Source organism: Anarhichas minor, unplaced genomic scaffold, assembly GCF_050575085.1.
Source record: "Anarhichas minor isolate MPS153535 unplaced genomic scaffold, ASM5057508v1 ptg000017l, whole genome shotgun sequence".
Classification (NCBI taxonomy): domain Eukaryota; kingdom Metazoa; phylum Chordata; class Actinopteri; order Perciformes; family Anarhichadidae; genus Anarhichas; species Anarhichas minor.
This window is the reverse complement of record NW_027466463.1, coordinates 15,985,880-16,011,113: the sequence shown is the minus strand read 5'-3', so window position 1 is coordinate 16,011,113 and position 25,234 is coordinate 15,985,880. Positions and strand designations below refer to the sequence as shown.

General features: G+C 43.8%; 1 protein-coding gene across 1 annotated transcript in view; it reads left to right on the top strand.

Annotated features, from left to right (window-relative positions):
* The first annotated feature begins 293 nt into the window (after nt 1-293).
* The window catches only part of adam12a (ADAM metallopeptidase domain 12a), a 63,303-nt gene continuing 38,362 nt past the window's right edge, over nt 294-25,234 (top strand). Inside the window, 5 exon segments of the mRNA XM_076093933.1 lie at nt 294-335; nt 337-550; nt 553-840; nt 10,334-10,455; nt 12,149-12,222. Of these exon segments, the coding sequence (XP_075950048.1) occupies nt 294-335; nt 337-550; nt 553-840; nt 10,334-10,455; nt 12,149-12,222 (740 nt within the window).

Below are 25,234 nucleotides of genomic sequence, written 5' to 3'. Positions count from 1 at the left end.
TATTCAGGCTATGATAGGTCATAGGAGAGGACGTACACAAAAAGCATTAAAACAGCATTTGATTTTAATTATTTTAGTCTGTATTCGTTAAGTACGTTCTTTATTATTTATTTAATCTTATTGTAAAAACAGTATTGCAAACGTGCATTGTAATTGTTATAGGGTTTTTTATTTTGAAATCTGTAACCGGATGTTGTGCTTTGTTAATTTCCGGTAGCTTGATGCTTGTTTAATAACGCGACCTGGCGGAGGCGTTAGGACCTCGCAGAGCACGAAGCGTGTCATTGAAGCACATGGTCCCCACTCATAAGACAACACTTCTCTCCAGTAATTGCTCCTGGAACCGATGCCATTCCAGTGGGCGACTGAGACAGCAGCGGCTTGTGTTGTCTATTTGTGAATGTTTTCCCCGGTGGCTCCTCATTTACCTCACTTTTTTTTGGGGGGGGGGGGGGGGGGTGGTTGCGCGAGGCAGCTCTGGACTTGGACGTCTCTGAATGGGGAAAGCGCACGGAGTTGAATCAGCTGTCCTCGGGATTTCCTAAAGCACCGCTCATACGCTCGATCATATTTCAGGAAGTCATTTTATTTTTTTGGGGGGGGGGGGGGGGGGGGGGGGGAGGGGCAGGGGGGTGGGGGGGACTCCTTGCACATCAGCTGTTGTTGGATTGTATGATGGTTGCGCTGCAGTGAAACAGTTTTGGCCAGTCCCGTCCACGCTTCAGCCCGGCATCATGAACCTCGGGAGCCGGAGTCTGAAGTTTGTTATTTTGACAGCACTTCAGGCTTTATGTGTCTCGGTCCCGGTGTGTGGCGGTGTGCTCTCCAGGTCTGCTGAAGGTAAGAGGCGGACAAGATGTGAAGTCTTTTTTGCCTATTATAGGCGAGATCCATGGGCAAAAGTAGCGAATAGATTGTTTTCTTAATTGAGTTATTATCAGGCACATGTCAAATGTAACCTTCACCTAGAAACATAAAGAAAAAGGTTGAAATGAACCTGTCTGCATATTGTGCATTTATCCTGTATGCGTCTCTCTTCTATTCTTCATGCATGTCTCACCTTTGGCTGCTTTTAGTATCATGTCTTACAGATCTATAACACATGTTTGGGCAGAATGCAACATCTCCAGAGGAGACAAAGCTCGCTAAATTATAGCTTTCTGCCATTCTCTCCTCCGGATCTGTGTGTGAGAAGCAGAACATCACATTTTAACTCGCAGTCCATTCAGTGCGCACCTCGGAGGAGAGGACACGCTGTATAATTGATGATGCTGAAACTCTCTTTGGTAATCAGCGGTAGCACTTGAGGCATTTCGCTGGCGCTTTCGGCATACTTCAGTTTTTCAGGGCACTTCAAACATACTTCAATTTTTCAATTATGGATGAATTCCAGATTTATTTTAGTGGCAAACATAAAAGTCACATTGTTGGTTTTAGAACTTAAGGAATCAAGTAGCGTTTGCAAAAAAAACCTGTGCATTGTGCTGTTTATTATGTTTATGACAGCCAAGCAACACATGACTAATAGCTGCTTTTGAGAGCTCCGGGTGAAATGTCCCAAATGTGATGTGTTTGTGTCTGTGCTTGCGTGTGTTTTGTCCCACTGGTTGCAACCCTTTGGGCTGTGGCTCATGATATCCCAGTCATCACCAGCGTTCCATGCCCTATAGGTGAGATTCAACAAGGACAGTATGTCCAAACAGTGGTGAGTGGAGGAGTTGCACTTCAGCGTTATTTACCTGCTTGTGGGTAATTCAGCCTGATTGAGATGAATGGATGGAGGGAGCCGTGTCAACAAGGGCACAGGAAGATGGGCTTTCATTTAAAAGACAAATACAATCAATGGCGTAAAATGCCTTTTGTGTTCTGTGTTGAACCAGCGACATTTTTAATAATCCATCAATCATCATGTTTCTCCTCTGTCTTTATATAAATTCAAACTGAACATGTTTTGGGCTGCAGTTTCAAGATGTCCCCTTGGGATTTCAGAACTCGTGATTGGAATTTTTCACATTTTTTTGGACCTTTCACAGACAAAATTGTCCGATTGATGAAAATAATGAGTTGCAGCTTACTTCATGTCAAAGCACAATGAGTGGGAATCATTAGTGCTCCCTTTTATGGGTCTCTCCACTTTGTCTCCCAGTCTGTGCAAACCTCTTGTCTTTGCTGTCAGGAATTCGAGGCTGCTGAGGAAAGATGGAGCAGTTCGGCTCCATGCAACATCATGTTTGCATACATATTTCATGACACCGCCTCTTGAGCTTTCGTGCCGGTTCTCCTCGCCCTGCCTGTCTTGTGCATGTTTCTGTTCTAGCCGGGGCTCATTTATGAATGACTTCCTCCGATGGTTGACACACTTAGTGTCAGCCAGTATTTATTAGCCAGCTGTAGCCTACCCGCTCCAAGCGACATGACTCTGTCTGCCTGGAGCGCCGCACGCAGCTTGCGTGCTGCACGCTCAGACAAATGAAAGTTGAGCTGAGAATATATTTTTGGACTGTAGTAAAACATTCCTTCCCCAAACAGTGTCCTCCCCCAGAGAGACATTATCGCCGTGATGTGACCCATCTCGAGTCAGACGCATTTAGGATCTTTTCAGTAGGAATGGAATCAGATCTTCCAGACGAGTTGTTCGTGATGGTTAAAAACCCAGGAGGCCGGTACGAAGAGTTGGCCGACGTGTGGTGGTGCATTAAGACAGATTGATTAACCAGTTGCTGTTCCGCAGTGGGGATATTTATACAGGGGGGCGGGGGGTAGCTGGACTATGCTCATGTGGCCTAACCCTACATGTGTTGCATTGATTTCTTCGGAGCTGCTTTGGACTCATTTGACCCCCCCCCCCCCCTCCACAAAAGCTTAACACACAAGCTGAAACCCGATGCTGTCTCTGGACTTTCTCATCAGACTTTCACACCCCAGTCGGGTCAGAGTTGAGCTCAGCACAGCTCTCCCCGAGCGTCTTCTTCCTCTGTCTGGTCAGAGAGAGCGCCCAGTTGGCTCAGATATCCCTTTTCAGTGTCAAAGTCTATCTGGGTTAGTTCAAGTTCCACCCCATCAGTGTTTCAAAACCATTGACAGTTTATCAGCCTGTTCCGGTCAGTTCTTGTGTTCTATTTTGCAGAACTTGTATTTGTAGCATATATGAATAACACATGATATAATGTCAGCTCTTTCTCTGGCCACAAGGAGAACTAATAACAACTGGATTCCATTTAGATCAGCAGGTTCAGGGTTTTTGCTGCTAGTCTGCGTGCTGGTTCACTCAATGTATGTAACAGACAATTCCAGGTTAACAAACTTTACACTGTAGGTGTTAAGGGAAACATTCCCCAGTTTGACTTCCAATGTGAACGTCCAGTCTTTGTCTTCCACTGAGACTTGAAACGCGGTGTTTTTTTCCTCTCAGAGCCACATCATCTATTTTCCAGGCTGGCATGCATGCAGCATCCGCCCCATATTTCATGTCCCTGTTCTTCAATGAGAAAGGACAAGCAGGAACAAGACAGGCCAGCTCCTATACCTGGGGAGGATTCGAACAAATTGGCTCAAACAAAGTTCTGCCTCAGCCAGTTGCTTTGTCTGCGTCTCAACATGGGCGGACTTGTGATGTATTTTTAAGTGAGGCAGAGCGAGCAGCATATCACATAGTTACAAATAAAGACGAAAGTTTCAAGTAGAAAGTTGACCATTCTAAGATTGGTAAATGTTTGGGTCAGTTCTTTTCAGCTTTTCCAAAAGCTGGTGAAAATTGCAGTTCTTTAATTCTAATATCTATGTCTTAAAGTTGCTTGTCAAAGACATTCAATTTTAAATAGTATAAATATTGCTTGATGAGTGACTTAAACGAACACAATTGAAATATCAAAATTAGTGTTGCATGATTTTCTGCGGATCAGCTAATCAATTAACGGAGTGTAATCCTTAATGTTTGTCTCTCTCCACTGAGGTAATGACATGGATGCCACCGCATACTGTACAATGTCTTGACAATGATGACATCGTCTCTGCCTTTCGGCTGTGGCTTGAGGTTTCGTTTTTTTGTAGTTCTGTAGTGCTTTGAATGTGCGCCAGGCCTGTGACAGAGATGACTTCCAGGACGCTGTAAATGAAATCCATCATAGCGACCATATTAACAAGCTTTCACACAGCTCTGCTCCAGAAGCTCTCTGACTCTGACCTTTGTTGCTAAGGCACACGCTAGGCCCCCATGCCAGGCAGCGAGCGCAGCCCTCGCATAACTGCACCGGTTCTCGGACAACATTAACCTCCTGCTGGGCCAAGGGGGGATTTTTTTTTGCTGCAGGACCATCTATTTCCCATAGAGTAATTATGTGCTGACATCATGCTGGTGTGACAGTAAATGGGTTCAATATACAAGGTTGGGGGTAGAGAGACAGGAAGGGAGAGAACACAAAAGAGCTATTTACCAGTAGAGGGAGCCCAGTGTTAAACGGCTTGATTATGACCCTCAGCTATGCTCTAAAAGAAATGATCCGTCTAGAAATCCAACCATTAACGACTCTCAGAGCTGTGACTTTTGACACACTGCTACCTTATTAGATTTGATTTAAGGAGACCCTCTCTCTCCAATTCGTGCAGATTCCTATTACCATGATGTCACCTACAGGTTTCTATGTTTCCTGGTGCAACCCTCAGGGTGTTGACATAATGTCCCGCAAACGGGTCACATGTTTACTGTGGAGTCAGGCCAAGATTAGCGGGCACCTTTCACCTTTGCTCTGTAATCCCCATGGACCCTGCACTGTGAACAATTTACGGGGAGCGAGGTGAAGATTAGTTGACGAGGTGATCAACAGAACATGAAGTCCTGCTTCCCAAATATGAGGATCTGCTGCTTTTCTCCGTTTTATATAATCTAGGGCTCTGAGCAACAGATATTTTTAAGTTTTTAAAATGTCAGAAAATAGTGATAAATGCTCGTCCCCAGAGCCCAAGGTGACGTCCTGAAATTGCTTGCTTTGTGGGATCTGCAGTCCCAAGGAGATTACTTTTTATAAAAAAGTAGCAATTTGGAACCAGTGAAATTTTCACATTTCACGATTAATTCTGTATGAATCAACTAACCAATTATCTTTTGATAATTGTGTCTGCAGTGATGAGTTGAAATTGAATATGTTTGGTTGAGACTGTTGGATCAAAACAAGCAATTTGAATACATCTGGGCCATTTGGAACCTGAGAAGGGCACAATTTTTTCACAAAGGTTATTAAATAACGGATTCATCAATTAATCAAAAAAAAGGATTAAAAGCATTCAATAATGATAATAATGATTCGTCACAGGGCTAGACGATGATAAAGGAGAGAAAGAGATAAGGAAAGGCAGCGGAGTTCATTGCTTTTGTCTCCAAGGTCATTTATGAAAGAGCGTCTGCCTCCTCCCAATGTATCATTCGTCATTTTATTCCCAAGCACCATTCTGTTTGAATTAGCATAATTTGCCCGCTCTGATTGCGGATAAATTGAGTTTGCGCTATACCTGTCAATCATCTATTATTAAATGAAAAATAACCATAAACAATAACCAAGTTTCCCCCCATGGGCTGATGTCAGAACCAACTTTTGGCTCAAAAACTTTGCTGGATCATGTCCCCAATCCAGTCAGAGCTCTGATTAAAGCCACCCATCAAATCTGGATACACGCTTTTGATGAAGAAAAAATGATCATGTTATTAGATTTGCTTCATCAAGAACACATTTCCATATGGAACATGTTACGTGGAACCTTCTTACCTTTTTTTTGTCTTTGTTGTGTCATACCTCGGCTTGAATCAGGCCAATTTAAACTCACCATTCTGACCTAATTAGTTCCACATGCTCTTATTTCAAACCCATTTCCTTCTGGGGGTTTGAATAGTAACTAAACATTGTCCGCCCATGTCAAACAATGCTGGAATCACGTCTCCGCTGCACTTGTTTTTTGTACCATTCGGGCGACTTTGCAAGTCAAAAGAGTGTCGTTCAAGCTGCCAAAGGCATTGTTTTTCGTTTCCAATCTGACATTCTCAAGATCGGAGAGCATTGCTCTCAACATCACTTTGGAGTGTTGTCCTTGTGTGCTTTTCCAGCGCAAGGCAAGGGTGACTGTGATTAGGAGTGCTCTATATTGATGTGTCTACGTATGTGTAGCTTGTATCCCATCTCCGTGTGGACCCTGTGCACATGTGGGGCACGGCCTCATCAAGTGTGCAGATGAAAAGAACAGCATGCAGCATTTGTGTTGGAAAAGCAAAGATTGTTATGAATATATTATGTCATGGTTTGCCTGTCAAGGAGCGCGTTGCAGTTGGTCGCGAGGAAGCAGGCTCTGGGGCTTAATAAAGCCGAACAGTTGTTGTTTTGTTTTGGTGAGGCGGGAAAAGAGAAGGGCTGGAGTTGCGAAAGGGCAGTAAGAAAGGACGTCTTGACATCTGCAAAGAAGCGAGGAAGGTCAGATGTTTCCTTGGACCAGCAGCTCACAGGCTGTGGAGAATGCACTCATTTTGGGAACGCTGATAAAACCAAGGAAAGAGTCACCGTGAAATACCATTAGGAGCGGTACAGTACCCCGGCAAGCACTGCTTTAGTCTACACGGCTAGATATTGTGGCTGAAACAGGCCAGAATTTTGTTAAAAAGTGAAAGAAATATAGTCATAGTGGTCGAATAACATCTAAATTTTTCTTCAAATTTTCAATTTGATTGGTCTTCTCATGACCTATAGATTATGATGATGGGCGATGTAAGAGGTCACAAACTAAAATGCCAATCACTGACCTAGACCTCAAGTTACTAACCCTTTCTCTTGTGACCCTTTATGGCCAAGCAATGCCTTCCCCCTCATCACAAGTCCCATACGTCTGCGAGGAGTTCACACAAAGCTGTTCCTTTTTCATTTCAGTAGTTGTTATTCCTGGAGAGGATAAATCCTCCAATATTTCACAAGAAGAAAAAAAACAGCAGAGCAGAGGTGCAATATAAGGGATTCAGAGAATTGATATAGCAGCAAACAAACTATTTGCTATGTGAAGATATAGTGGAGTAATGTCTACCTGAGCAGAGCATGAAGTCACGCTCCCTCTGGTGTGTGTTGTTACCCGAGCTCCTCTGTTCGGTGGTGACATTCCCGGGGCCGGCCGCGCATGCTTAAGTCCAGCATACCGCGATAGTTAGCTCACGGCCTTTGCTCTGCACTGCACTCATACGGCAGATACCGGAAGTGTAGCACCCATTCAGGTAAACACTGTTAGCTCTTGCGGTAGTTCCCACTGTTAGTGCTGTTGGAACCGTTAGCTGCAAGCCGCCGTCTAAGCCGTCGCAATGTTGAGAGCGTAGACTGTATATAAGAAGTGGACGAATCACCGTGGCTTTACCCACTGGTTTGTGGACTGCCCTTTGGAAGCCTCGAGTTCTGGCATTTGGGCGGTCGCCATCTTGTTTTTTTGCAACCAGATGTGACGTGAGGTACAACTGGATGAAAGCAGTTGAGAGGCAATATAAGTGCTCCCAATCTTGTATAAAGTACATAACGGTTTGAGAGAACTAAGAAAAACCTGATTGTGTGTGTGACGTTTATTACTTTTTATATCTTGTTAATCATCACACAAATACACAGATTTACTTGATCCCAATCCCCAGGTTCCAAATCACTTAATCCAGGCTTTATGGGAATATGATACTAAAACAGCCAAGCAATGGTTGTACATACAGAGTGTATAATAGATTTTGTTACTTTTGCTTAACAGCACTGCTGGGGAAAGCCAAATGAATTACTTAATCCAGTCATAGGTCTGAATCACATTTCAGTCACCCACACAAGAACAAACACTCACATTCCCAATTCCACATACACGCACACACAATCCTCCCACCTATAGCATTTGACTTTATTGAGGTAATATAAATGGCACAAACTCTCCTTGTGTGTATGCCGGAGCATAAAGGGAGCTGAACATGACCAGAACTCTGCTCTATTAAGACTTCTGTTTACACTCTCCTATATTGAACATATAAATAAGGCTTTGGGCTCTGGTGCCACTTTTACCGCTCCCTTAATGCTTCTGGTGGCGCTTATAACATTCTAGCGAACAAAAGCCACTTACACACTCCACGCACCGCAGCTACACTCCAGCTTTACCAAATGTCTCTCCCAAGCATGTGGGGGAAAAAAGACTGAGCCTGCACGCTGTTTCCACTAATATAATGCCATTTATAAGCGGGAATTAAATCTCATAGCACACCACATTAACAAAATGGTCATTCACTTGTGGACTTTGAAGTCAGGGAACCAAACGCTGTATGGTTGTGAACCAAGTCTTCAAAGTTGATGGGGATGCCACAGAAAAGGCCTTTCCATCTGCGTGTGTGTGTGTGTGTGTGTGTGTGTGTGTGTGTGTGTGTGTGTGTGTGTGTGTTTCCTAACCACAATGTGGACTTGACCTTTCTCTGTCAACTTCTCTCTGTTTTCCCCTCATGTGTTGTGTTTATCTATCCATACTTTTCACAGCGGTTGTCATGCGTTCCCTTACTCAGCATGCCCACCTCCCCCAGACGGTGTGCTTTTCTAGGACTAATGAGGGTAGGATGCTTCTCCCGCTTTTCTGTGTGTGTGTGTGTGTGTGTGTGTGTGTGTGTGTGTGTGTGTGTGTGTGAGATGCCGATCCCTCCTTGCCGGAGCCTGCTTCTCATCATCAGGCTGGAGCTGGATGAGGACTGCTGAGCTGGTCACCTCTGACTCTCTGCTATCAGCTGGTGCGGGTCTGTGAAGAACTCCAGAGTGACGGTTTCCTCAGAGGAGAACCAGAACAAAGCTCAGCATGGGGGGGGAGGGGGGAGTGTCTCTGCCTCCGACCTGGGTTATTAATGCCGGATAATAAGCAGACTCAGCAATTTAGCTGGGTGAGTCATGCGTAGGGAGACAGAAGTGATGTGAACCTCGAAAGGAAGGACCTTGAATCCGCTGGTAATAATAATCTCGGTCCCCTTCAGTGGGTTTTGTGTTTATGTGGGTTTGAAATGCGATTTCAAAATTAAGAAGTAACAAAGTCCCAAGTTCAAAACATACCATCAATTATCCTCAGACCACACGCACAACTTCTCACAAGTCGACTGACATCACCCTCAAACTAAATCTGTTCCCCTGCTGTTTGGAAACGCTCGATGGAGCATCAGTGGAAGAAAAACAAAATAAAGGCAAACATTTGATTTAGGGCGTTTGCGCACAGACAACTGGTGCTAGCCCCCTGCTGCTTCAGTAAGAGACTCAAGCTTTGGAATAGCTTCCCCGCTGTGGGGAGCTGATTACTGCAGGAACCCTATTAGCGATGTCCTCCAGTGGCTCACTATGCATTGTATTCAGACTCCGTGTGTGCTCATGATGCACTCTTTGAAGCCATTGCAACTTCTGTTTCAGTTATAACTAGTAGGTTTCTTTGGGATGGTGGCTGTTTTTCTGCCACTTCATCTCCTGGCTGCACGCTTGGCGACATCAGTGTTTGGATTTTGGGCACGAATATATATTTTTAAATGACTGGCAAACACAGTAGAGCTCCGAGAACTGTAGCCTCTCTGAGGCTCAGTTAACACCCTGTCAGAACACAGAGAGGGGAGATAAAAGCATGCTGGGAACAATGCCCCAAAACTACGTCTAATCCCTGCACCGCATCCTGGACACTAGCCCTGCGAGTTATCACAGCAGCAGCAGCAGCAGCAGCAGCAACCCCAGTTCCTCGCTCAGAAACTCTTCACGCTGAACAGTGGAGATTTATGCAGCTGGAGGGGCAGAGGGGGGGGGGGGTGGTTACGGTTTCACCACGGGCTCCGGTTCTCATTGCTGGATGTCTGAGGGTGCTGATTAGTGCTGTTGTGTTCATGTCTTAATGGCAGAGGAGACAGGCTCCATTCTACTGACAGCCCATGAAAAGGAGGTGAACATGTGTTCAGGAAGGGCGAGGACGTATCGGAGATGGCATTCTGTCAGCGTAGATAATTGTTAGGTATGAGAAACAACACCATTCGGAGAGCGGAATTTGTGTGCCGTGACGCAGAAAAGCCATCAAATTCAAGTACTGTGATTTTTGTTTTAGTACCACTTCATATTAAAAGGCTGCTGTACTGTCAGATTGTGTTCTGATGTCGGTAATGAACACCAGGCTCAGGCCTTTAATAGCGGGGAGGGATTACTCATCGGTGTTGTTTGTCGAAAAATCTGTTTAGAAAATGTTCCCATTGTTTGCTTCCGCAACTGGTTTTATAGAGAATTTAGAATGAAGCATGCTCACTTTGAAGTGTTCTGTGTATTCTCACATGGTGTGTTTATTTTCTTTGCAGGGAATCTTTTGAGCAGGACTGTTCAACACAGACCAACAGCGAAGCAGAAACACTATGGGACCACAGTACCGCTCCAGCTTGTTGGACAAGACTGGAAACCGACCAGCCAGCTCAAATCCCAGGTGAGGAATAGTTGATGGAATGAAACGCCTTTTTGTTTTTACATTTTCGCTCTGCTTATTCTTTTTAGACTTCCAGTTGTATATCCTACACTGGTCCAGATAACTGAGGATAGTGTGGTGAAAATTACACCACCATCTTTCTTTCACCACCATCAGACCAATAATACTGTATTTCATAACCCGACAGGCAGATTGCCAGTTTGTTGTTCACATAAAGCATTTTGATTTCAATGACCCTTTGGCTATTAGTCTTCTACCACCCGCAGGACAAAATTAGTAGGCGATTCAGACTGAAAACAGTCCTGTTTTATAACATCACAGGGGGGTTGCATTGGTGGGGGGGGGACGTCATTTTATAACTCTGGAAAGGTACAACAGCAGAAACTATTTTCGCTTTCATTGCGACGATCACAAGGTCTGCAGTAGAAATACAACGTTCACGTTAGAAAGTAATCTACCAGGGCCAATTTGTTTACTCAAACATACGGATTAAATCTTTACATTACATGTAAGCAGTCATTGCCCCTCTGTGTTGAGTTCAGTACATTTCAAGCAGCTGCACAATATCTGCATCTTAGACGCTTCACACAACCCACCGGTTTGAAACCTGGGATCCTTGGCTCTGTTTGGTGTTATAATCCCAGACTTTATAGAAACAAAATACATGGCTGCCAGGCAGATTTTAAAAGCACAGCTTGAGTTTCCAGGTTGTGTTATTTGAGTCAATTCCTTCGTGAATTAATTTGTTCTGGCTTAACCAAACAGACATGGTGCCACAAGGTTTCTTTGGGATGTTATTACCCGAAAAACAAAACAAAACCTCAACTCTGCGAAGGAAAGAGTACTCATTATGAAGGTGAAATTAAGTGCTGAGTTGAATACATCACTCCCTTAACAACAAGCCCAAACATCCGGTGTACTATCTATGTTTTCCCTGAAGTTAGAAATGGCAGCCGTCATAAACATTATGCAGCGTGAGGGAGGTCAAAGCGTGCGCGTCGAACGCTGTCTGAACAGAAGATAGCAGAAAGTTTAGTCCCACATGACTTGTGCAATGATACCGCCTTAAACCTTAAGTGTTCTGCTTCCATATCCTCTTATGATCCACTAGACATTCTTCTCCACGGGGGATGATGGATGACTTAACCCAGAGCGGCGCTCTTTGCCACAGTTGACCCAGATTGAACTACGTGTGTGTGTGTGTGTGTGTGTGTGTGTGTGTGTGTGTGTGTGTGTTTGCGCAGCGTGACTGACAGAAGTGATGTACGAGCCGGTGCCACTTCATCTGACTCCAACAGACACTCGCGGCACAGGGTTGCGAAGACTTGTGGCTTTTCTGCAGGATTAATGTCAAGTGGAATAGAAACATAAAGTTAATCCTCTCAGCTCTTGTTCTGAGATACAAAGTCGCTTCATAAGGATATCAGAGCGCTCAATTGAAAAGAGCCTCCTGGCGTTCTTTTCTCACAGCGCTGGGTGGCTCAGTGAAAGTTTCATCTGGATTGTAATTAAGCATTTTAAGAACTATTTGCTGGTTTTTATTTTTATTTTATTGCCACACACAGCAGCCATTTCATATATTTTCTTAAATTGAAAGCATGCTAGCTACCAGAGAACCAGAGCCATCTTTTGTCAATCAAAATGCTCCACAAACAATCCGTCTCATCCCCTCTCCTGTCTGTACTCTCTTCAGAGACACCCTGCATCGCTGAAGCTCCTGATTGAAGCGGAAGGTGAGCAGCTGCTCTTGGCTCTGGAGAAAAACGAGTAAGTGTCCCCCCCCCCCCCCCCCCCCCCACTCATACTTGGCCTTCGCTCTGAACTGAGTGCTTTGCGCAGTACAAATGGGTGACACATGCACTGCCCAGGGGCTACAAATGGGGCTGTGGCCAAGTTGTGTGTCACACATAGCAGCCAGGCAAAAGGAAGCAGGAAACCCTTCTGTCTCGCACTGCTAGTGCGGGCACGGCAGTGCTCTCCGTGCTTTGGTCTTTTCGTGTGCTGAAACAAAGACTTAAAAGATAGGAACTCTTGAATACATCAGCCAGACATTGATGAAAAGCGACATCTTCCCCCTTCTTCTCCCTCTGTCTGTTCATTTGATCTATTGGCATAGCACAGGGGAGAAGGAGGCTTTGTTTGAACACAGCACACACTCCTCGCTCTGTATATTAAGATACTGTCAACACAGAGTCAGTCAAGGGACTGGCAAGGAGGGGGAACATCATTTGAAAGAGATCCGGTTATCTGAATAGGCACAGTTTGACAGAGCTCTGCATCTGTTCGGAGGAATATTTGTCATCTTTGCATTTTTACACAAGGGCTGACTGTATGTGCGGCCTCGGTCTCAGACAACCTGCGAGTCGAACGTGTTGCCGAGAAGAATGGGATGTGATTGATGGAGCAATATGTTTTCCATCCAGCTCTGCTGCCACACATGAGCAACCAGGAACAAGCAGGAGCTGTCTGTGTGATAGAGAGAGAAAAAAGGGAGAGGGAAGCAAAGAGAGGATGGGGTTTTTATGTCAGAGTCAGCCATTAATCTCACTTGTTTTCAAGACTTAATATATGTAAATTCCACCTGCAGACTGTGGTACAAAGCTTTCAACACCAGCGCACCGCAATTTTATGGCTTACCTACTCTGAAAATATTTTGATAGGAAACCACACTGCACAGTCTTTCTGTCGAATAGCATTCCTGCTCTGCACAGGTGGGGATTTTGCAAAGCTGACTTGCAGATTGTCAAATTTTCACCAGCCCCATTTATAGCAGGGAATTATGTTCCCTTACATTAAAAAAAAACATTTCATCTCTAAAATGGGAACCAAACTTTCCCCCCTTTGATAAGCTACAGTGGAAAAACACCTTGCATTCCCATGCATCCCCCATATGATTCTCATCCAGCATCGGTGTCCAATAGCATTAAATGTAAAGTCCATAGTCGAGCTCAAACCCCGGGGCCAAGAGGAACAAACGGAGACGACGGAGAGGTGCAATTTAGGTCTTTCTAATGAGCTTGCTTGCGCACGATGGAACGACTTTACTCAAACAAACCTCCCTGCATTCCAAACACCAAACTGTCAGAATTTACTCTCAGCACTTACAGCAAGTCTGGATAACAAGGTTTAATTACTGGCAAGGGCAGAATTTTCATCATCTGCGGATTCTCACACACTTCTGTGATAAGTCAAAAATAGAAGCTACTTTATACCATGCGTGTTTGACAAGACGGATCACAAATAGGACGTGGATTTTGAAGGGGATGTGTGTGTTGTTGAGCGGAGTTTGCTCTGCGGATCAGTGCGCCCGAGCCAGAACTCAACCTGCTGTGCTGACATTAAGTGAGAGTTTTTTTGTATGAAGCTGCTGGCAGATTGGCTGCATGCCGCTGATGAAATCCAGTTGTTCAAACACAGCCGGCATCAGTAGAGAGGCGGAAAAAAAGTGTGGTCCAGAATTAAATGATTTGATTTAAACCGCCCGGATTTATTTGTGTTTTCTCAGGTCCTTGTTAATAAATAGCACTGGCAACCAAACACGAGGGTTGATGTGCTGCACAGCTGAACGCGATTATTTCTGTTGCATCGAGAGCTGAACTTGCTCAGTTTATGTCTGAACTCACATCACCCCTGCAGTGTATTCTAGAGTTAGTAGAGGTCGCCTATCTGGGGTGCATGAAAAGTTTACTGCAAACAGCTTGAAATGATTACATTTTTTTTTCATTCTGCCAATTAATTGCAAACCTTAAGTTCTAATTTAACTCAATGTATTAAATGGCTGGACTTAAACAAAAACAAAAAAGCCAAAACCCACCTCTGGGACATGTTGCTTTGGCTTGGAGACTGACTGACTGTGAAGGTCTTATGTTCAACCTTCAGCTTGATCCCTGTTGTAACAATAAACCAAACGTCTAACACTTTCTGTGACGCCCATGTCTATAATGCACTATAAACATACTTAAAATGATTTATAATCTACTTATACCACTTAATAGCATTATGAATGTTTATGAGTGCTTATAACTATAATTATTCAGAGCCATAAGCAGATAATAACACATTATAAGGATGTTAATAATGCATTATATACATGGGCGTCATAGAAAATGTTACCCAAACTTCTTCTTAGAAAGCCCAGTCAATAGCTTTAGGGAATAAATTCGTCCTCAATGAACTACACATTTAACAATAAGTTTTATGCTACAATGTGTGACTTTTTAGACTCATTTTAAAGTATGAAACTTAGAGGATAAGCTGCAAATATCCATCAGTCGTATTTAAATTCTTCCAAAGAATTCAGATGTTCATGTCTTTGAAATTCAGGTGACACCAGCGGCGTGCTGAGCTGTCACATACCATCAGTCCATTTGTGATAAATCAGTGACTTTAGGAGAGACAGATACTTTCAAAAGAAGCTGTGAACTATTGAGTTCACACTATCATTTCTCCTCATAAGTGACACTTTATCACACTCCCTGTGTGGCATCCTCTCAGTGACAATTTCCATTTAAAAAAAAAAAAATAACCACGTGAAGGGTAGCATTGTAACTGCTTCCTTGGCTTTTGGTATTATTATTTTCATTCGATCTGAGGAAATGTGTTTTGTGTCGGATGTGTCTGCTTTTAATAAAGCACTGTTTCTTACTCTGACTTTGAGCTGTGTAGTGTCAGTGGCACCGGTGACATTTAGAAAGCCGGGAACATGATGAAAACTGCTCTTGATAGAAACAAAGCTGTGTTTGGGAGCCAATGTGGAGCATTGTTTTGGCGTGTCTGCTCTCTGGCATTAAGGACTGCGGAAGCAGGAGATATGGGCGTCAGATATTCCTACATTTCCGGACACCCTTTGAAAGCAGCCTGTTGTCGGGATGGAAAGGGCGCACACTGCCTCGGGCAACAGGCCAACCGTGCAAACTCCAGCTCCAAATAACGGTTCAAGAGATGTCTGCCTGAAAGATTAAGGCCCCACTCTATGTGGAAATGCTGCCGTTTTATGCACCCACGCACTGCTATGTCGACAAATTCAAAAAGTTGTAAGAATATTGATTTGTTATCCAATCACTTTAGATTAGATTAGATTATCTTTCGTGTGACTCAGCTATGAACGATGCTTGCCCTTATTTGTAAAAATATGTTTTTGAGTGTATAAAAAACATTCAGACATGAAGGACACATTCATTGTTATCAAATGACCTGCAAGAAAAGAGCATTTGCTCTAGACAGGACTAGTTTTAGCTGCCAGTATTTTTGTAAGCTATGCATTTGTTATCATTAGCTACTGCAGTCCTCTGTGCTTAGAGTTGAATATGTATTGATGCAAGAAAACCAACAGTGAGTGAAGCCCTGAAGTGCATGTTAATATTACAATACTTCTTTAACGAGTAGTTTGATTACAATGCTCAAAGCCAAACGTTTATATCTTAAAATTTGGTGTCAGGAGATGTCGTTAAGAATTAAGGATGTGATCAAAATGTTAGTCAGTTAAAAAGGTGGTGTATAAAACTACCTGATTGAACCACAGGTGACTCTTAACTCATCCTGCAGGTTAAGTAGCTTCAGGTTTTCCCCCAGGAGTAGCTGAGGTATGATGATGCTACCAAGATAAAGGTACTGGTCATAAAATGTCCAGCTTTAGATGAACCTCAATGCAGTGTTAGCCCGGCACATTTGCTCATGCTCTCCCAAATTCGTGCCATTCCTAGATTTCCTGACTGGAACGATCAGGTTGTAGATCAGGTGATCACTGTCAGTATGGAACCGTTTCTGGCCGAGCTGTTCTAGCAGCTGCTTTGTGGCTTTGAATGCGAGGCCTCTGGGCATATCAAGAGGAGTCCCACGCTGAGCAGGTAGCATGCGCTCCATACGTGTTTCCCCTTCTAATGGACCGCAGGATCACCGAAAGGAGGCCTGGGGCTCGTCAGCTGGGTGGAGGATGTTTCTCCCTGTTCATCATGTTGTTTGGCCTCAAGCATAAGGGGCCTGGAGGTTTGGCTATCCATCTTTTGGAGTCTGTTGTGCTGCAAGACAAACAGACGCACTTTAATCTGGCCTTTTCCCTGGACAGAGGGCAGGCAGAGGATATGTATCCTGAGTGAAAGGTCAGGCTGCAAACTTCTTCTTCTATCTCTATGGCGTTTGGAAGAACAATAAAAATTCAGCCTGGACGAGATCCAGACACAATCTGTCCCAGTTTGGGTCTTATTTAACTCCCTATCTCAGGCTGGACTGCTGCTGGTCTGTGACCTGCTGCTTCTCTCAATGAAGACATCGTCGTGTCTCACTGAAAACACAGGCAGGAAACATCCTCTCTTGGGGAGCTGGACAAACAGAAGGCTTGAGACGCCACACAAATAACCAACTCTTTCTGGAAAAAAAGGACATCTCTGGTGACCTCCTTTTGTAGAGTTATTGTCCTCGGCTGCTGAGCCACACACAGATTGTTTAAGGAACGTCAAACCCAATGTGTATCAAATCCTTCCTCTTGTCATCAAGCCAGGAGTGTATCAAATCCTTCCCCATGTCTGGCCTTCAGTGTTTAAAATGTGTTTATTGCAGAATGTCTGTAATAACTGCCTCAACATGCTCTTTTTTGACCTCCCCAATGTTTCTTAAAGGTAAATATTTGTGTTGATTGACATGATGCTTGACCAATAGAATCACTTTTAGTGGGATTTAGTTGATTAGTATTTTATTGGGATGCACATAGATTCTGCCTCTAGATTGGATTCTGTTTTGAAATGGTTTTCAGTTTTAGATATTTCTTACGTGAAGACAGAAATATAAGTTTTGAAACATGCGAAGAATACAAAGAACAAAGCATTACAACTTTACCGATACTTATGAATTGGGACAAACCCAATAATTGCAATTTTCCTCTTGGTGTCTTAATGTGGTATTTTGGAGGGATTTTTGATATTTTTGTCAACAATTCTCGAAAGGTACATTTCTGTTGAATTTAAATGACATTAAATTAGAGCATGGTCCTGATTATCTTATCCGAAACACACATCTGTATCCCTGTCAGTGCACAACCGGCTTGTCCTTTGATTCTCAGAGACATACAGACACATGGACAGTCAGAATGAGTCATTGGCAGGTGTGTACTGTACATTACAGTGAAAGTAATTGTATAAAAGCACAAACAGCCCAGTCTACTCACAAACCACCATCATGAACAGATACTCCCATGTAACTTGGTTATACTGCATGCTTACCAATTCTCATTTATTCCCTCTCTTATGCAGGCAAACATACACTCTCATCAGCAAAATTCAAACACATATACACACACACACACACACACACACACACACCATATTCTAAACCTTATTTCGAGGAGAAGGATGCGCCGACGTTAACTCTAGCCTTTGTACCTTTCTTGTTACCCTTGCGGCTGCAAGGCCATGATATGCTGTGATTCATTCGTTTCAAAGACAAGCCTTGGAAATGAGCTCGTCTCTGTCCAGAGCCTGTGCCTTTTAACTTCTTCCTTCAAAAGGGATTTTTTTTGGAAAGGAGCTTCCCGCTTTTGAATTGCCTTCTTTAGAAGCTCCAATTATTTTCAAGCTTAGAGCAGTAATTAATAAGGTGGACTCGCAACTCCACGTCCCTAATTAATTAGTAGGCACCCAGTAACACTGGAAAGCTCTTAGAACGGCTGGTCCCTTCTTTCAGGATGAAGGAGAGTGAGATGCGCACGCACCGTGTGTCTGTCGAAATCACTTTTTATTGGTCTAGAAGCTTCCCAAACCAACATAACCATCAAGCTTACCCGTTCACTTGTTGTCAATCCCCCCCCCCCCGTAATTCTCATCTTATGAACGAAGTAGCAATGCCTTTGTTTTTTTAGTCACATAAGAAACCTCGATGTTTCATTTGTTTCCCTGCAGACATGCTTTAAGATATATAAAAATACTAAGTTTTGAATAGTAATTTGTGTCTGATATAGTTTTTCCAATTACAATGTTAAAAATTCTATCTATTCCTTCCATGAATATGTAAATATTCTCATTTCAAAAGTTTAACTTCAGGACATAACTGAAAACTCCCTTATTTTAAATGTTTCCACATCACAGCCAGGATTAACCTCCATTTGGTGATGTCACAAAATCATCCGCACGCACCTTAAACACAGATTCAAGGTGAGCGCAGAGAAACTTTACCTCCTCAGCAAAAACAGCCCGCTAGTGTCAAATTCTGCACATGCATCAGTCTGCACAGTGAAGGTCAAACCAGTTAATGTCGCAATAATTTGAGTAGAGAGGAGACTTTAAGTATAAAACTGAAGAAAGGGAAGATTGAGTATCAGGCTCAAAGACATTTTGTGCAGTGATAGTGGTCTTCCTCTCTCCGCTCTGAGCCTTCTACCAGACGGACCGTGGGGGTCTCAGGACTCCAGCTGGTAGACCTATTCCTCGGCCTCCCTCCCTTCACCACAATGAAGACAGCCAAGTGAAACCTGCTGTAATCAGCAGTTTCTCTCTGGGGGACGAGCCGTCACCAAAGAGCTCACGGAGAGTCCTGAAGATAAAGATGTCCTCTTTGTGCTTTTGTGCTTTCTGCCGGGTTATTGTACTTGAATGTAATGAATTTGAAATGCGGATGTGTGTATATCATGAATTTCTGCTTCAGTAATCCATCAGGTCAATGCTGAAATAGCTAAATAAAATCAGTAAAATCATGCTTTTCATTTAGGTAATGATGATGATAGCTGATAAGGAAAGGGGGAGTGGGTTTTGTTTCCACAGCTGGGATCCAAACTTGCATCTTTAGCACCATTAGGCTATAAGATCAACCTGTCAGAGGCCATAGCAGCTGAGATTTACTGGGTGCTGCTGTGCAGGTAGTGCTCAGGATTTTAGAAACAAGTGGACTGTTTCTGTTTCATTGACGACATGACGGCAAACAGAGCGACAAGCAGACAGCCCTCCCCCTGTTTTTCATCTGAGTCATCTTTTAAGAGCCCCTTTCCTGTATTTCTATGAGCCCGGTGTGCAAGATTTTGGCATTGAAAGTAACAACTCAAACGCTGAACCATAACCCATTTTATTGTACCTGTAAATGCCAGTGCCTACACGCGTCTTTTAGGATAAGATTGCATTCACGTTATGAACAGAGGGGATTTTGAAAGTAGACGAGGCCACGTGTTTCATTTCGAGACCTTTTATGTAAGTTCTTTGAAACATTAAATTGAGCATAATGCGAGGTGTTAGACGCATGCACATTTATTGGAGTGTGTTTCAACATATTCCAGAAGGCTGATTAAGTTCAAGCACATATTATTTCCTTTACTTCCAGCTCTCCATCCGTCTTGAGAACAAATTCCTTGAATAAGAGCATGACCTCATGTTTTATCCATGTCTGCTCTTATTCCACTATACCAGGCAGGAAAAGTACTGTTAAATTGCGCTGTGTGGCATTACTCAACAGCTCAGTATAATAGGGTTTGTTTCGCGTCTCTCTCCAAACCCTATTATACGTGTTCATTTTCAAATATAACACAGAATACTGGAATACTCTCGCACCACAACAATGTTGCAGGTGTCAAAAGCCGTCACATGTTGTCATCTATTGGCTATTGGCGTCACACAAAACGAAAGTTCCTCGAAGCGGCTTTACATCGTGTGCATACTGGCTTTCCCACACACACTATTGAAGATTTGTGCTTTTAATTAAAGCATTTTTTTAATCCTACAGATAAATGAGCAAACACAACCTTTCACAAAAGTACTTCCTCGTGTTCACTGCTTTGTAAGTATTTAGGTTTTGAAATGAAAAAGGCTAAGTACTTTGATATTAATGGGCTCTGTTTCTATGTCCCGAAACTGTAGAGCACTCTTTTATAATTTGGCTTTCAATTTGGGTTAGTTTAGTGGTATTATCATTATTGTGTTGTTGTATTGAGATAAAAACAGTTTATGTTTGTTTGTTTTCTCTCACTTATTGCTATTTCTTTTAAAGTATTTAAATGCATCTCTGCATGACATGTGTATATGAAGTACAATGACTATAAAAGTGGAGCACACCCTGTCTGTATAATTTTGACTTGTATGCCCAAAGACATTGTTTTATACTCAATAAATAGTTGCAGAAGTGTAAGACATGAATGCCAGAAACTATGGCTTTGGAGTACCAAAGATCATCCATCTTGAAAGGCCCTCTATCTTCATCTTCCTTTCCATTTGATTGTTTGTCATTCTGTCTTGTTTTCTGGCTCACGATTTCCCCCTTTCACCTATTTAAGTGAACGTTCTCCATAAATTGTAGTGAAATCTCATTTTCTCAAGGCTTCGGGGTGCCAAAGGGAATAAACAAAAGCAGCCAAAGTTTTTGACCTCTGTGGCTGCTGACCATAAAGATAATCAGTCCAGGCTCACAGTCCTGGCTTCCATCCTCCCTCTGACAGACAGACAAATAGATCTGCCGGAGTTACAGTGTGAGTTAAGCCGGGAGGGAACGCTCGCTCTACTTGTCCTCCATCCTGTTCTGTTCTGTTCTCACACTCCACTGACCTTCCTATGACCAGCACTCCCTGCGTGTGGGGGGTCACTGGCTGAGCGAAGAAGCCACGCGTGGTCATCAGTCAGACGGTCAGAATTTGGCTGAAGGTTTCAGCTGATCCAGGAGTTTTTGTTCCGCCTTCTGTAGCCCTATACATGCTCACGCAGAGCACTGTCCGTGTGAAAAGTGAATGCTGGATGGAAATCAAAAACAGCATCCGCTCCAGCTGACTACCACAGCAAAAAGCCCCAGCTGCAGTTGCCTTCTTGCCCTCAAAGGTAACATCTCTGCTAATGAAGCTCATCCATTTTTCCTTTTGTGTTCCTGCTTTTGACTCGTTTAAAAACTTGAAATCCGAGTGGGAAACCTGTGTAGGAGTTAAGAGTTCAGATGCCTCTTTCATCGCTAAATTTAGCTTTGTGATAAAAGGAAATGGTGCGGAGAATGTCTGGGACCTGGAGCACGGGAGTCTTCCCCTGTCTCCATGTCATGCAGAAAGCAGATGCTTTTGGTTTCCCATCCTACTCATCATTAAGGCGATGTGTCTGAGGCCCTACGGTGCAGAGAGATGGACACACAGGGAGTAGACGGAGGCAGGGGGAGGATGTGTGATGACTGGATTGGAGGTTTTCTGGTGTTTTTGCTTTGTCAGATGAGGTGTGAAGGCAGTCCTCCTTCTCCTCTGTCTACCTGCCTCCATGTCTCTCTCTCCTCACATATTTTCCTGCCATCAGCAACTTCTAATAATCCCCTGTTGGGGTATGGGACACGGCAGGGTCTCCTTTAGTTGGCTCCACGTATTCCTTCTCACTCACTCTCACCTAATCCCTCCAGCACTGGGGACAGGCCTGAGCTGCCAACAACAATAGGAGCTGCCAGGGTTTGATAAAGAGGCTGTGGAGTGCTTCGGGGTGCAGGGACTCCGTGGAATCGAGGCCTGGGTCACATGACACGGATGCCTCAAAATCATCCACAGAGTTTCCGAAGTGGAAGGGGTCACGGGCAGGCTGTAAATTCCCAGAGGGTTAAGCAGGAAACTGCATTTGTTGACACACGAGATGAGAGAAAAGCTGTAGGTAGTCCTTGCAAAACAACAAGGCATATAACAAGTCGGCAGAAGTAGATTCAGATTCTACAGGATTCTACAATCCTGGCCGTGGCTCCGGTCTGGCAATAGATTTCGTTCAAAATGCAGATGAGAATTAATTAATGGACGTGCATGCGAATCAACCACAGTCACCTTTTCTTTATGCCCGATGACGTAAAAAAAATGCACGAGCCCCAGATGTGGGCTCCATCTGCACGCTCTGATGTACGATGTGATGCTTACAAACTGTTTGTAAGCAATCTCTTAGAGAAAGCCAATAATGTTCCACTTCCTCGGCGCATCGGCTGAACAACAAGAGCTATAGACCTTCCAGGGATCAATGGAGCACGGATGATCGATGAGCCAGTTGTGCATTGCTGGTAAATGAATCACCAACTTCAGAAACGGAGTGAAATGATGTTGAGAGGCGATTTAAAGAAGCATGACATAACAGAATCTTTTGTCATTCGCAGTAAAAACGGCTTTAATGAAAGCTGATAGAAATGTACGAATGCTCAAGGGCTGGGAAAAGTACTGTATTGCTTAATTAACTGGACATTTAATTCTTAGTACAGACCACACCTGTTGCCAAACGCATGAGGATTCTGACCTTGCACTTAAGTTCACTTCTCTTTCAATTATTTAACTTGTTTTGGTTCTGTCTCCTCCAACTTTAATCTCGTTGCCTTCTTCTCCTGTCAATCATCTCCTGAAAGAGCACGGGGTCAGGGTGCATAATAAAAAGCAGGCTTTTGCTAGAAAGAGGGAGGGCTTCTCCCTCACTGACACAATCAGAGAGGTGAAAGACATGAAGGGAGGGAGAGTCAATTTGTATTCATTCCTTAATTATTTGATTTCCCCGAGGGCAGCCATACGGGGTAGAAGGGCAGGAAAAGGGAGGGGGGAGGGCGCACAACAGACAGATTTAATTAATTGAATTGCTGTTTTTTTTGCATGCGCATTTACGTTGCGAAAAGAATGATAGGCTTGATTGTTTGAAGTTCCCTAGCCGCTCATTAGTTCAAGCACCAGGTTGCAATGAATATAGATGCACGAGCTTCGGGTTTTGTGCCAGTTCTTTGCAAACCATTGGACATAATGATAAAGCTCAAAGCTGTTGTATTAGCACGAGCCGTCCTGAAAATGACTTTGCATTCAGCCCTTCCTCGGTACATCCTGCCGTTGTCAGGCGTTAAAATGATCAGACAGAGAAGATATGATGCATTGCTTTGAGGATGCACGCAAAGCTTATTGTTTCCACTTGGAATGAACAGAGAGGAATATGGATTCAATTCAGTCAATTTCCATCTGCTGGCTTTCAGTATTTCCTGATTTTGTTACAGGCTAGAAGACATTAATATCAAAATGAGGAATCTATATCTCAGTCCGCATCTCTTTCTAGAAACTGTGTCCTCATTACTCACAGACCTCACTGCCTATATGTAAAAAAAAGTTCTCTATTTGTAATTTGGGTGAACTGGCCTTTTACAATTTTGTTTCAGTTTTTGTGCAGAATCCTTCAGGAAAGCATTACAGTTCTCTAATGCCTTCCTGATTTTCCTATGCAGGATGAACTGAGGGGTTGAATGAGTAGTTTAGGAAATCAGGCGGGGAGTGTTGTGGTTTGCTGATAGTGTTGAAAGAAAAGAATGTGTTGCATGATCTGTAAGCCATGAGCCTGATGCGTGTGGAGCACAAACACAATCCCCGTTGTGGAATCGCCACATGCAGCGATGCCCCGCATGTGTACGAGCACACACACACACACACACACACACACACGCTACCGCGCAGACACGCCGAAATCAAGCTGAGCTACCGGCACATTGGGTGATTCCTGCACACAAGCGGGGTCGCACTCTCTGTCTCTCCAACACCCCCGCACGCTGACACACAACCGGAGCTCGTCCTGAGGGAGATGAAGAGGCAGAGCACAGAGGCACGCTCTCTGCCACAGAGCGGCAGACGCCCCGGGGGCAGATAGGAGTAGAAAGGATGAAGGATCTCCTCTCCAGTGGTCCACAGCAACAAAGGCGATTTGAGAGACTGCTGCTTTGGCACCCGGCATAATTAGTTTCAGATAACAATGTCACTGGCCCGTGCCACGAAGAAAAAAAAAGGAGAAAAGGCATCCACCTACGACAAACTGCCAAGTTTTCACAGCTTTTATTTGTTTTCCTACAATTTCGATTTAATGGTTGTCACTTGTCTAATTGCGAGCATAACACATATTTCAGCTTCGTATTCCACGTGCCCTGAAGTGGAGCGTTTAGAGTTCACACTGTGCCAATCAACTGCCTTTGATAAGTCACATGTGATTACTTTTCCCTCGCCCTCGGGGATCGTGACATCATGAGCAGTAAAGTGATATTAATGTCTTTTTAGTGGAAGTGAAGGAGACTCGCCCCGCTGCAAACCATGGCTGAGCAGGTGATGATTCGCTGGGTTCTCATAGACACGATTCGTCGTATTCGGCATGTGCCTGCACGCTTTGGGTGACCAACACCAGTGTAAGCGAAACACATGAGAGCCAGATGTGACCTGATGTTTACATGTCAACAAGTGACACCAGGCAAAGAAACAACAGAGAGAGCGGAATTTATGTGGAAAAACATCTGACTCAAAGCTGCACTTCGCTTGTAGTTATTCTGTTTGAGACTGTTTGAGACTGTTTGCAGTTATGTTTTTGTGACTCTTACAACACGCCCTAGAGATAAGTCATAAAAACCAGACAACTAGAGATAAGTTAAACAAACGAGGCTTTTTATCATTTCAAGAAGTTTTCATTGTGCTTCTGAGACTGGAATGGTTGGACTATGTGTCACTCTATGCTGAACTGCGGTGCAGAAAGAGACAAAATGTTCCCATAATGTGGTGAGGCAGCAAGCATGTGACACCAGACGCAAACAAAAAGAAAACAAGTCCTCCTCAATGACACGTTCGGTCCTTTCAAAAACAGAGCGCTTCCTGGTTTACCTCCGCTATGGTTGGTGTTGTTAAGTTAAAGCAAGTGAATCTGCTGGGTTAAGATTGTGGTTGTGGTTATCATCCACTCTCACCCTCCTGCCTCAGAGCTTTTGTGGTGGTATTACGCTATCACGCCACTTCCACCTTTTCTGCTTAAAGAGTCATTATTCTCCCAACCGCAAGAGCTCGCGTGATGGGAGAGCATAAACATAAGCCCGTCTAACA